We start from the raw sequence: 13,340 nt of genomic DNA on the forward strand, positions 1-13,340 counted from the left end.
TTTTTAAAAATACAGTGTAGAAAAAAACCCCAAAGACATGAATGTGCTTCAAATTTACTTAAAGAAATTAAAAGCTCGAAACTGTTCAGTGTTTATGTTTATTTAGATATCTTTATGTTTAGGAAAACGGAGACATGAATTGTTAACCACACCTTCCTTTGGTTAGTGTGACAAAGTGAATGTGTCATGGGCAAACAGAGTGCTTTTCCATTGCCCTGCAGTGATGTGGGTTTGATTAAGCAGCAGAAAGCATCCTGAGGAGCCAGAAACTTTGCTAATGGTAAAAGCAAAATGAGGCACTGTTCAGCTCGGGAATACTTTATGGGCATGACGAGTTATTCAGAGTTATCCACACGGTAAGGAAGGGAGCAGACCCTCAACTGCATGTCACGTATGTTGAAGCTTCCCAAGACAGGACACCAATTAACCTTGGATGATAGCAAACACACACACACAGGCTGCTGGAGAGAAGCAGCCTGTTGCCATTAGTAGGAAGCAGCAGCCCTTGTCACCCTGAGCCATTATTTAAATCTCTTTAAAAATTCCCTTATTAAGTCAAAGAACTGTAGCCCTCTCCTCTTCCCCATAAGCAGACTATTTTTGCTGCCATGAAAATAGGAGATGTTAGTAATGTGAGAAGCCAGTGGTCCTTTTCTTTTTATTTTCAGTCTAACTTGGCCATTTGGAACCGAGAAGAAAAAAAAAATCCACCCCCCGATCTTCAGTCAAAGCAATTCAAGGCATGGTAGAGCTCAGAGTAAACCAAAACAACAGGGTCAAACGTAGTTGAAAGGAGCTATGGGGTAAATAAAAGGTCTCTTTTTTAAAAAAAAAATGTTTTGTGCTGGTGGGAGGAGAAAGTTTGGTTAACTATTTAACCTATGATAGCCTTTTATCATTTTATGGCTTAGGGATCTGTGATTTTAAGCCTTTGTTGGTAAGTTTCTGTTTTGTATTCAGTCTTTGGTGTCCAGTTATATGACTTCCATCAATTTGCCGGAGATAGGAAAAAAGGCAGGATACATATTTTTCCTCAAATGACTTGCCAGCAACTTTGGATTTGGTACTCAGTTTACATTTAAACCCTGAACTGCTGTCTTCCACTCACACTTCTCTGCCTCGTGATTCTGTTTCTCAGCAGGGCTCTCCTTCCCTATTTGGCTGACTACTCTGTTTTTTGGCTATAATGCAATGGGTCCTGATCAGCTGGAGCAAGCACTTGCAAAAGGTCACCTGGAAGGCCCCTTTTCATTTCTCCCCGCTACAGTTTTTCCAGTATGCAACTGCTCTCGAGGGAGTGACCCCCTCCAATCTGTCCCTTTTGATAGCCAAAGCTGGTTGTTACGGGGGTTAAATTTCTTAATTCGCTGAGTTTCTGTGAGTGTTCTTCAGCCCACCGCGTTTGGTACCTGCAGCTGGGTGCAGACTGCTCGTCTCCCTAAGGATGCTGTGAATATGTTAGAGTTTATTCTTTCACCTTCTTCAAACTTGAGGGACAGGGGACAATTTTATACCTCTATGTCTCCCATCAGCTTCAGGGGAATTAATATCCATGTTACATCGGTGTGAGATGTAAACAGCCTCACTGGGGATGTTTCAAAACAGACAAAGCCTCTTCCAGGGTGCTTTGACTGGGAAGGAAAGCTGCTTGTCAAGAGACCTCAAACCGCAGAGCTGGTAGCTTCTGCCTTCCCTAGCGAGGAGTTAGGTTTGGGGGGTTTCTTAATTAGTTTTTGGAGGGTCAGGGAAATGACCGTAGTTGGTCTGGAACAAAGGAAGAAATCAAAATGTAAAGCAGAGTGTTTGATATGTTGATAACCCTCCAGTTTTAATTTTAGCATAATTGGATCAGGGTTAGTGGCAGTTGTTAGGTAAAGTACCTTCCTGAAGTTCTGGCTTTATTCACAAGTAAATATCATAGCTCTTCTCTTTCAGCCTAAGTCTCTTTTCTTTTTTTTTTTGTCTTTTTTATTTTCCCCCCTAAAGAAGAACTGCTCAGTTTACCTCGGATTTATTTTCACCAGGAAAGCAAAAAGATTTCAGGGACCTGCATTCTGATGGTAAAGCTTGTGACATGAGCTTTTGTTTTCCATGCAAGGAAACTCCGGCATTTTTTCACATGTTAACTTTTTAACAATTGCGAGGAATTTCTTTTCCTTGAAAACTGACGTCCTTTTCTTTTTTCCTCCCCTTTTCTCCCTTCTTGATATTTTTATTTCCCTTTTATATGGAGACTTGTAGATTTTGTCACTTCAAACGTTAGCTGTTCCTCCTCTTTTCTTTCCCTTTACAATACACACTAGGAGATTTTTTTTGCATATTCCTCCCCTTTCTCTGTGAGATATTGTAGTTGACCAAATTTAAAACACTACAGTATTTAGCATCCCCGCAGTGCCATTTTAAGTATTTGGACCTGGAAAATGCCCCAAGCAATAACTACCTGAATTGCTTTTAATTACACAATATAGCTGCATCATTTTACTTCAGAATCTTTTTGATTGATGCTGTAAGGCAATTGTAACCATGGATGATGGGATTAAGTGCCTCTTGAAGTGACTTTAGCTTCTTGTGGGAACAAAGGGAAAGAAGAGAACACTTAGTCCCTTTTTGAGTGAACAGCCTTTTTTCACTTGCTATATAAAGAAATACAATTAACAAACATTATCCCCAGAGGTGAATTGAAATGTACATGCGGACAATAACCGCTCTTGACTGCAATTAGACATATATGATCCGAGGTATTTTGGCCATTCATTAGTGCTAATTGTTTGAGAAACAAGCCCACAGAACAAATGATTAAAATGTTAGTGCCATAACCAGGATTATTAGGATGTGTGATAAAATGCATGCGCCGCAGCTGTACCAATAAAACTCTCCAGCGAGTCGCTTTGATTCGACAAATACTCAGCTCGGCTGTGAGCCCTTCGTATTTGCACAGGGCCTGCTGATGTTTATAACAAACAACTTATATCTTCTTTTCTTAATTAGAAGGAATTACTATGCAAATTGCAGGGCTTTGTAACATAGTAGAAGTTTCCTTTGTCTTTGGTGGATTATTTGTGTGTGGTTGTGAGCTACTCCCCAGTAAATCTGAAGTAGGAAAACCATCATATTTACTCCGTGGGTTTTTTTGCGCGTATCGGAGAAATAATTTGGAGCAGATTTTGCTGCGTTAGCCAGGTTGTGTTCTGTGGGGTCTTAAGTCTTAGGTCATCTTTGTCCTTCTGCCCAGCACCACAGATAATCCAAGATTGCGACTGGTATGCAGTTGCATGCACACAGGTAAGAAATACACATTGTGGAAATTATCCAGCATTTTTAATGGTTCTAGACAAATGCCTAAAAAGGCTCATTGCAAGCACTTTGCCAACAGTGTGCCAAAGATTGTAGAAGGAGACATTTGTCCTGTTGAGCAGTGGATATTTTCCCATGTGTTAGGCAAATCACGATGTAGCGTCTCTTCCAAGGGTGGTTTGATCCAGCAAATAAACAGGGAACAGAGGCGTGGGTTGAAGTGCTGATCCTGAAAATTACTTGTGGGAGCGCTTTACTTGGTGGGCTATATGTTGTTGGCTTGGATGAGACTGCACAGGTGTGTGCAGTTAAGAATATGTGTGAGTATGAGCAACGGTGGAATGTGAAAATGCAGTTTACAGCAGGGAAATGTGTATAATATGGGGTAATTTCACCAGTTGCAGTCACACTGTATGGCTGCCATTGCAAAGCGCAGTGTCTCTTAGTAATCACAAAGGTTTTGCTTTCTCCTTTCTGAGGATGAACTATTTGCTCTTGGGTGAAACAGTTCTCAGAGAATCACAAGTAACTTTTAACTTTCTAGCTACTTTTACATATTTGATGAAGGCTTTAGTAGAGTGTTATGCTTGCTGAAGAAATTTGGTTTCATTTCCAACACCCAAGAGCATTCAGCGTGCTGCTAGATGCTATGAAGGAAAATGTGCTGTTGTAAAACAGTTTAATGAGCATTACCCAATAGCCTAGTCCTTGTTTTAACTTACAGTGCTTAAAGGAAGAAACATTGTCTTAGCAAATTCACTTGGCTGATGTCCATGTGTATAGTTTAAAACATAGTCAATCTTAGTTTGAATCATTAAAATACTTGCAGTCAGGAAACATATGTGAGGTTTTCTTCCTCTTTATGGCATGGGTTTAACAATGTAATTGAGATTGCAGTGCTGTGTGGGTTTTTTGTCCTAAAAAAGTAACTGCTGGGGATGTTTTTATTCTATCAAAATAACAGAAGTTGAGATAATCAGGATAGTGTTTCCTACCAGAGCAGCTAGTTGCTCATATGCATACCACCCTGGGCTTTGCCACTCTTTTAAAAAGGTCTATAGGCAGATGGATTTCTTAATAAATGCACTTCTTCCTCTCCATTTAATTTTATTGTAGAACATAAAATATGACTACGCAAGGAAAATACACAGTGAGAACAGAAGATTATTTTATAAGAATATATGTCAAAATAATAGCATATAAAAACCTTTTCTGCAGTCACACATAAGCATACCTGCTGGAAACTCTTATTTTTATGTGTACATTTCTAGAGTTTTGAAAGGAGAAGGATGCTGTGTTGATCCACCAATTCCTCCTGTACATTTTTTTTCCCCAGCTGTACGACTTGAAAAAAAATATAGCTTCTTCAGCTTTCCAAAATGTTCCACCAGGCCAATCATTTGACATATGGACAGTATATTTTTATAATTATCTGTGTCCTGAGAAACCTGTGTTTTGGGCCCATGTGGCTACAAAGTTGATTAGCTGAGGAGGAGATACCAATGGTCACCGAGTGATAGTATTGCTAACATTAAACCTATTAGCTGATAGTATTTTAGTGGATTAAATCTACCATTTATTCAGAGACAGGTGGTCTGCTGGGGATGCCAGTCTGCTCCCTCATCTAAACAAAAGTTCGTAGACCTCACTGGTGATACCTGACTAAATGTGGTCTGCAGATAATGATGGTTTTACCTACACTATTCTACACATCATTGTGTGTGTGTGTGTGGTATGCAGAGCGAAGCTGTCTCTTGTGGGGCTTGCAGCAGTAAGAGGGAAGATGACTGGTCAGACAGCTCTTAGTTCAATGACAGCCCAGAAGATATCTTGGGAAACACGTGTGACAAGAGATACATCTCATCTCAGTGTGCTCTGAGATGATGGTGTTAGCCACGTCTGGCAGGTTGGAGAGTTGGTGAGAAGCTGTCATTAAGGGTGCTTCAGGGGCTGCTTGACTCTAGGCTGGAGTTAACTATTAATGGAGTGAGCTCTTTGGTTCCTTTGTGTCTTTGGGAACTACAGGGTTGAAGCCATCTGAGAATGAGAAAAGAAACTAATCACTTTTGGCCCCTGTATATGTTTATTGAAGAACTGCAGCCTTCTTTACTGACCTCTGTGTCACACAGAAAAAAGACCCTTCTCTTTCCATTCGAGATAAACCACTCTTGCACCTCCTTCTTGCTCTCCCAAGTGTACGGCTGCAAGAGAATGGGATTAAGTGGATTTAACTAGCAGGCACTCGAGTTGCCACAAGTTGTGCTACCATCCCCACTTCAACATGAAGCAGGGGACATGAAGTGGTTTGTGGAAGAGCGGCAAAGAGGGTACTTAGGAGAGACTCAGTGGATCTCAGCTGCGTGTCTCCAAGGGGTTATCAGAACCTCCACCACCTAAGTCTTGAAGCTGTTGCAGTTAGAGATGAAGAAGATTTCTTAGCAGGAGTAGCACTGACACACATAATCAAATAATGTATCGTTTCTGTTTAACAGCAAAACTGCACCATTTCTTAGGCCAAATTAAGCATTATCAGGCATATTACAAAGAATGGTCTGACAGTAGATTTTTGTGGGCTCGTAAAGTGGGCCCATCGAGGACATGGAGAGACACAGCAGAGGACATGGTGGAATAGTTGTCCTTTGGGATTTAGTTTCTTCATGTCTTTAACCCATGACTTATATTCAGCTTTCAGGGTACACACTCTAGGGGAAGAGAGGGTTCTTAAACAGACTTAGCTTAGAAAAGCAAGTGTCATAGTGATCTGCCAGTGACACACCACATTGCATCTGATTTAGACTGCGCAAACTCATTTCCAGGCGTTTGAGAGGGTTACTCATGCTCACTTTGAAGAAAACCCACGTGTGCATGTAGCCATGTGTCATCCAAGTGTAGCAACTTGGGAAGCATTATTAAGAAGGGCATAGGGAAAATGCATGGGTCCCTGACATGATGCGATAATGACATGTTCAGCATGGTGCTAGAAAAGCTTTGCATTATTCAAAGTGCTGAATAATATACATGGTAATGCATAATGGTGTTATATGGTAGGATTGGCATAAGTGCTCTGAGTATGAAGGCAAATTGTATTATTTTTGATGTAGCAGAATAATCCCGGAGGGTACAATGTGAAGTGGGGAGGAACAGGAGCAGGCAAGGGTTTTTTTTTTTGGAAGGCCATGAAACACAGTGGCACCCTCTGCAAATTACATCTCTGTGCTTGTAATTATGGAGCAAAGCGAGCTCCCTACCACACTCAAGGACAGCCTCCTCCCAACAGCCTCCAAGCACACCAGCCTGAGTCATGTCCGGGCTGGGCTAGCTGGTCCTTCACTGGTATGGGATGGACACCACCAGGAACCTGATGCCTACAGGCCCTAGGGATGCCACCCACTCAAGCCACGTGGCACCACAGGCGCACACTCACACTGAAGTGTGGCACACAAAGCGTGTACCACTTTGAAAAGGCACCACCAGCAACAACCAGCTGCTGATGCTGGTGGGTTTATGAGCTCTGTCGATTGAGGGCTGTGGTGAAGGTCTGAGGGCTTCTAAGAATACATGATGGGATTAGTGAGTTTCCACATTACATGAGATTTTCGTTTCTGTTTTCCTCATTTCCCCCTCCACTCATTTTGCTTACTTAAAATTTGCATGCAAATTTGTTTGTTGATATAACACTAAGGTTGCAAAATCAACTTTGCAAACCTATGTTTGTTTTAGCCAATGCCCCTGCTCCATTCACAGCATGCCATTCAGCTCCTGGAGAAAACGTGGCAGATAAAGCAGTCCTGATCCATTCCTGACATAGCCTCCATCTTATGGAGGAGTCCTGTGACCGGAGGGTGGGGGGGAACAACCACCACCTTTCCATGTTTAATACTTGCCATAATGGCACAGAATAGGCAGTGTCATAAAGCCTACACAGGTAACCTCAGTCCTGGCAGTTCTTCATTTCTGAGTGTTTAAGTTTACAACTTCTGTCCAACATAATAGCTTCAGAGTTTTATATTGTAATTATAACTGTAACATTGATATCTCCCTACCTTGATGCTTCCTAAGGAAAAAAAGATACAGAAATAATCCCAAAGCAGCCATTCTCTAGGTAGTAGGAATGTTGCTCTTTTAAAATATAGTCACGTATTCTTTACAGCATTATAGCCAAGAGTCTAATTTCAACAATATCCTTTACAGGGTGGATTCTCCTCTGCCAGCTGGTGTTCCAAAGCTTAGTTATCGCTTTGCATCATCTCACAAGTACATTCCCAGGAGAGCTGTGCTGTATGTACCTGCGGACGATGAAAAGAAGATACGAAAGATCCCGTCACTAAACGTAGATTGTGCAGTGCTGGACTGTGAAGATGGTGTGGCTCTAAACAGAAAGGTAATTAAAAATTATCTGTGTGATACGATCAATGCTAAAGAGAACTTGTGGAAGAAAACATTTCCTTTGCCTCAGAGAAGTGACAACCAGAGAGACAAAGATAAATCTTAAGATATACCAAGTAATGTAACACTGATAGGCTTTGTGAAGTTGTTAGGAAAATCTACTTACGCAGAACTGAAAGAGATCTCATGTGAGTAAATGGGGAGGGAGTTTTGAAGGAATACAGAGTTGGGCATAAACTCTTGTCACAGAAGAGTGGGAGATGCTGTTATTGTTGCTTCATGTTTCTTAGGGAAGAGGAAGAAAAGGTCTATGAGAAGAGAAGCAGGAAAGGAAGGGCTAGTTCAGAGTCACCAGGTAGGGTTTTGTGGTGGAAGCAAAAACATCTTCAGATTGTGAGCAAAACAGCATTGGTTTGGGTTTGAGCCTTGGAGTGTATGGAAAGATTTATTTGCTCAGCTTTTTGGAAGAAGAGCTGCTAGAGGTGTTTCTGAAGGGAGGAGAGGTTAGAATCTGAGTGCACCGGGGTTTGGAAGGCAGTTTAGATTGAAGAAGCTGCAAGAAAACAGAGACAGACAGCAGCGTGGGAAAGAGATGTAGACGTGTTGAATACCAGAGCCAAGATTTGTTGACATTTAATTGTGGAAGAAGAAAGAACTAACATGCATTCCATGTTGCTTGCAAGCACATTTTCTAAATATATGGAAATGACCTATAAATGCTTAATATCTTAAACAAAATGTATGAGAAAACAGTGTAAATGCTTCCTAGTGAAAGGTGTTTCTGTCAGGAACATAAGTATGCCAGAATTTTCCCATCATTTTTGTATTTGTCAGATTTCCTGTCCATTTTATAGTACTTCAAACCACAGCAAACACTGTTTAAGGTTTGGTCATGATTGCATTGCCTAGGAAGTTGCCGAGGAAGTTATGAAACCAGACTTGAAGGTTTTCCAATGTCACCTCAAAAATGTGCATGAAGTTTTAGTCTTTTCTGTTTCTTAGGAGTCAATGGTTTCCAGAAGAACTCTCTTGGATAGTGCTTTTAAAGACCTTCAGGTCTTTGCAGATATGTTGGAAAGAAAAGAGTTTACAGAGTTTGCATGTACTTATTTTAGTTCTGAAAACTGAAATGTTCATATGCATTGCTGAGCATTCCTATGTACTGCTGAAGACAGTTGAGAAACATTTTCCAGTTGCTAAAACTCTGTGTGGAAGATTAAGATTACATCTGCTATCACAGTGAATGAGTATTGTTTAGGTTATATTCGGGAGGCTGCTGCTCTAAGATGACACAAGACACAATTGTGTATTAAACTGTAGTATTTTTAAGTCCCACTTAATTAAATCAAATACATAATGTTTAGCAGAAGCAGTTATTTGTGATAGAGGATGGCAGCAAAATTATATTTTATGATCAAGTTGACAAGATTGATAGTAGCAATTTCTAAATGGTGGCAAAATTCTAGCTCTGTTGAAGTGAGGGGAAGTTGTGCCACTGGGTATAAGATTTCAAAGAAATTAGGGGGAAAATCTGTAATATGAACTTGAGATGACAGATGAGCCCGTGACTGAGGTTAAATGCAACAAAGAAGCAGATAGGAGGTAGAAGTGGGGACAGGCTACAGAAGAGCAACTCAGAAGTGTGGTCTGGGCATGTAGGGGCAGAATGAGGAAGGTCAAAGCTTAGTAGGAATCAAAACTGGTGAGGGATGAGCAGGACAACAGGAATGGCTACAATGAGTGCATCAGCAACAAAAGTGAGAAGGAAAGCCAGTGAAAGTGTGGTGCCATTGTTCCATGAAGCCTCAGGCTTTACAGTCTGCTCTCAGGCTTCCTGGTTTGTCTCCTAGAAGTAAACCCTGGGGGAGAGAGGTCACAGTCGCAGTAAAGGAGGATGGAGTTAGGGTCTGTTAAAATAAATTGGTCCATGGGACCAGAGTGGACACACTGAAGTCTGTTGAGGGCGCTGTCTATCATCACCCTGAAGAGGCTGTTTGTCATTACTGAAAGGTCATGGTGGTTGGGGAAGGTTCCTGATGCCTGCAGAAAGGCAAGTATTACTGCCATGATCACAAAAGGTAAGAGCGAAGAGCTATAGGCCCATCAGCCTCAAGTTAGTCTCCAGGAAAGCGATGGTGATGGTTGTCATGGAAATTCCTAGCTGAAGACCTAGCCAGAATGGATTGATCAGGAGCAAACTGTGCCTGCAAACTCTCATGACCTTCTCTGAATAAATTGCTGGTTTTGACTATGAAAGCTGAATAGATGTTGTCTACCTTGAGTTTAGCAGGGCTTTTGACACGGTGTTCTGTAATCAGTCGGAGAAAAGATGGGCTAGGTGGATAGACCATGGTGGATGGCCATGTTGTGTGAGTCCATGCTGTGTCTTATTTTGTAGCTACCTCTGCTGGGATCACTACTGTTAACACTCTTCACTGGCAACCTGGTTGATAGGATGGAATGCACTCTCACAGGGTTCATGATGAAATCAAACTGGAGTACGCTTGATGTGCTGGAGGGCTCAGATATTCTTCTGATGCGGCTTTACGGTTGGAGGAACAAGTTGACAGAAACATAATAAAGTCTGACAAAAGTAAACATGATCTCCCAGCTGGGATAACCTCACACACCAGTACAGGCTGGGGGAGGTGACTCACCAGTGGCACCTCTGCCAAAAAGGCCCTGGATGCTGTTTTACAAGAAGCTGAATGGGGTCAGTAGTGCACCATTGCAGCAAAGGAAGCCAATGATCTCCAAGGGCTGTGCTGGCACAGGGGCAGCCAGCAGGCCCAGGGAAGGGATCCTTTCCCTCCTCTTGGCTTTTGAAGGTCTCTTTGTGGGGTGCCTGTGCCCAGCTGTGAACCCAAGAGACAAGAGAGAGACTGACCAATGGAAAGGAGGCCAGGAAGGGCCACCGAGGTGGTCGTGATGCAGGAGGACAGGCTGAGGACTTGGGTTTCTTCATCCTGGAGAACACGTGTCTGAGTTGGGCCTTGAAGAAGGCTTTACTGCCTGAGGGGATCTGGATGGATGGCAAAGCCAGGCTCTTCTCAGAGGAACTCGGCAACAGGGAAAAAGCAATGATCACAAGTGGCACGAGGAGAAATGCTGACTGGAGACTTCCCCATGCAGGTGGTCAAACCCTGGAAGAGGTTGTCCAGAGCCATGGTGCATCTTCCCTCCGTGGGGGTATTCAGGCCCTGTCTGAGTGAAGCCCTGATCAGCCTGGTGCAGACCAGTAGTTAGCCCTGCTTTGAGAAAGCAGCTGGATAAGATGGTCTCCTGAGGTCCTTTGCAGCCTGAATTAGACTGTGTGATGGCATGATTTGGTATCAAGGCATAATTCAAAGAGATTGGAAGATGGAATTTAATTTTTAGATCTGCCACAGATACTCAGGAAGACTTTGAGACTTAGGCCCTGTGAATGTGAATCTGAAATTATTGTTGCTCTTGCAGCTTATTAATGTTTATGAGGTGTTTGGAGACTTTGTGCGAAAGGTGTCAAGAACATGCACTGAAGTACAGTATTTAGTATTTCAAAAAACCTCACTGCTAAACACATCAATATTGAGTTTCTAGTCGTTATTCTTAAACAGTACTGATGAATTTTACTAGTTACCACCATAGTTTATATCACAAAAAATGCTTCTTACAGATTTTCTTGAAACCACCTCAGAAATATTGGGTTTTGGGAAAATCAGGACCTGGTTGAAGGTTCACAGTGCCTTGGGACAAATTTATCTGTCTACAAAAGACTTTCACTTACATCAACTTGGAGATATATCTTAACAAGTCTTTTTTAGCAAGTTGCTGTGTTGTTTGTACTGGCATAAAGTTAGACTTGGAGAGATCAAGAATCTGGAATGTCAGTAGCTCCGTTTGTTTGCTCATTTAGAGGGAGATGAGCTTCCTATAACCGAAACTGATAAAATTTGCAGAACAGCATCTGGTTGCAGTAGCTGCTTTTGAATCTCCAGTCATAAGTTAAAAATCTTTAATTATTTTCTATACAATATTTTCTCTCAAAGACATTTTGGAAGATATCCTCCCCTGTGTCTTCTCCTCACAATTACATTTGTGATAGCTCACAGAGAGCACAATAAGAGGGGAGTCCATATCCATACCCTAACCTGCGTACCATTTTGGTGCCTGCTTTTCTTACCTTCAAGAGCTACAACACTCATCGGGATTTCAGGTGCCATCTGCTGACTTCTACTTCTTTTGTCGTTGTTAGTATTTTGACTAAACTAGGAAAAAAAAAACCCCAAACCTTGCAGAAAGTTTATAAGGAGAAAGTTTCTGAGTTAATTTATAAGGGGAATCAGTCAGAAGAAATGGCTAAAAAAAGCAAACTTATGATTCATTGGATACTAAGTACGCAAATAGGATGAGGGTTGATACTGATCTAAGTAGGACACATGAAGCTTTTGCAACCCCTTTTGGACTGGACAGAGCTGTAGGAGGTCTTAAAAAATACAGAATAGGAAAGATGATAGGAAGATATCCCAGTGTTGCAGAAAATTTCAGCCTTCTGTCTGAAGGCAGTGATCTCAGACAAGCTGGTGATCACTGGTATCGTTTTCTCTGTAGAGCTGCATTTTTCACTGTGCTTCCATGCCAGGTGAACCTATTACCAAGTGGGAAAGTTTCCTCTTCCTGTTGGAGAAAGAAAGATTTCCATACCAGTCCTTTCATTCTCCAAAGGCAGAGTGGGCTGAGATTTTGTAGTTAGTTCCCATGGGTCTTGTAAGGTTACCACCCTTACAAGAGAATTTTATAGAACAGCATTTTTTCCAGCAGGATCTTGTCTTCAGTGCTCCTGTTCTTCAGAGCATTTGGCAAGTGTTAGCTGCCAGGTCAGCCTAGCAAGAGACCAGTTGGGCTGCTACTGTAGTATTTATGCCTCTTTCCATGTCTTTGACAAGAGTTTTAGAGCATTTTGATGCCTCCAAACCAGTGCTGTTGGTGGCTTTATCTTCACTGAGGTCAACAGGATGGTTTTGAATAAATAATTGGGATACATGGTGCTCTGTAGCTCTTTGTGCCATCAGGCCAGGCAATGCACAATCCTTTCTGCCAAAGATGACCTTTGAAAATTTTCTCAGGCAAATTTTGAAGCAGTTGGGATTTGGCCTTTTCTTTGCATATGAAAGCCAATGTTTAACTGTATAATTAAGAATCAAAAGAAAATCCCATGTTCCCCTTCTCCATGTTTTTTGTGTAAAAGCAGTCCCTTGGAGTGTACTTATGTCTGTGAAATGTCTGTGCAGTCCTCTGACATGAAACACTTGAAAATAGGAAGTTTTACTGTTGTTTCTCCAGAACTAAATAGATCTTGTTCATCCAATAAAAGTTATGATATTCAAGGCTGTGTTGTAAAATTATTTAGGACTGATTTGAGTTTAAGTTCCTAAGCCCTTTTTGCTGTGAATTATGATTGTATCGCTTCATGTCTTTTAGAAAGAAGTTACTCTCTGCTCCAACACTTGAGCAACAGAAGCTGGAGAAGAGGAAGCCTCAGCTCTGTCCTTTTCTCTCATTTCTTCCTCAAGAGGGGAAATACCAGCCCCTGAGTGTCTTCTCCCTGCTCCACTCAGCACAGTGAGGAGAAGTTCAATTGGACTAAGAGGATGGATAGGGAAGGGCCTATTTTGCTTAAC

At 41.7% G+C, this 13,340-nt stretch overlaps 1 protein-coding gene across 1 annotated transcript in view; it reads left to right on the forward strand.

Moving 5' to 3' along the window:
• CLYBL (citramalyl-CoA lyase) overlaps positions 1–13,340 on the forward strand; it is a 178,901-nt gene that overhangs the window by 93,068 nt on the left and 72,493 nt on the right. Inside the window, exon 3 of the mRNA XM_061997500.1 lies at positions 7,486–7,675. Within this exon, the coding sequence (XP_061853484.1) occupies positions 7,486–7,675 (190 nt within the window). The remainder of the gene's footprint in view (positions 1–7,485; positions 7,676–13,340) is intronic.

The sequence above is a fragment of the Colius striatus genome, chromosome 1, assembly GCF_028858725.1.
Source record: "Colius striatus isolate bColStr4 chromosome 1, bColStr4.1.hap1, whole genome shotgun sequence".
Lineage (NCBI taxonomy): Eukaryota > Metazoa > Chordata > Aves > Coliiformes > Coliidae > Colius > Colius striatus.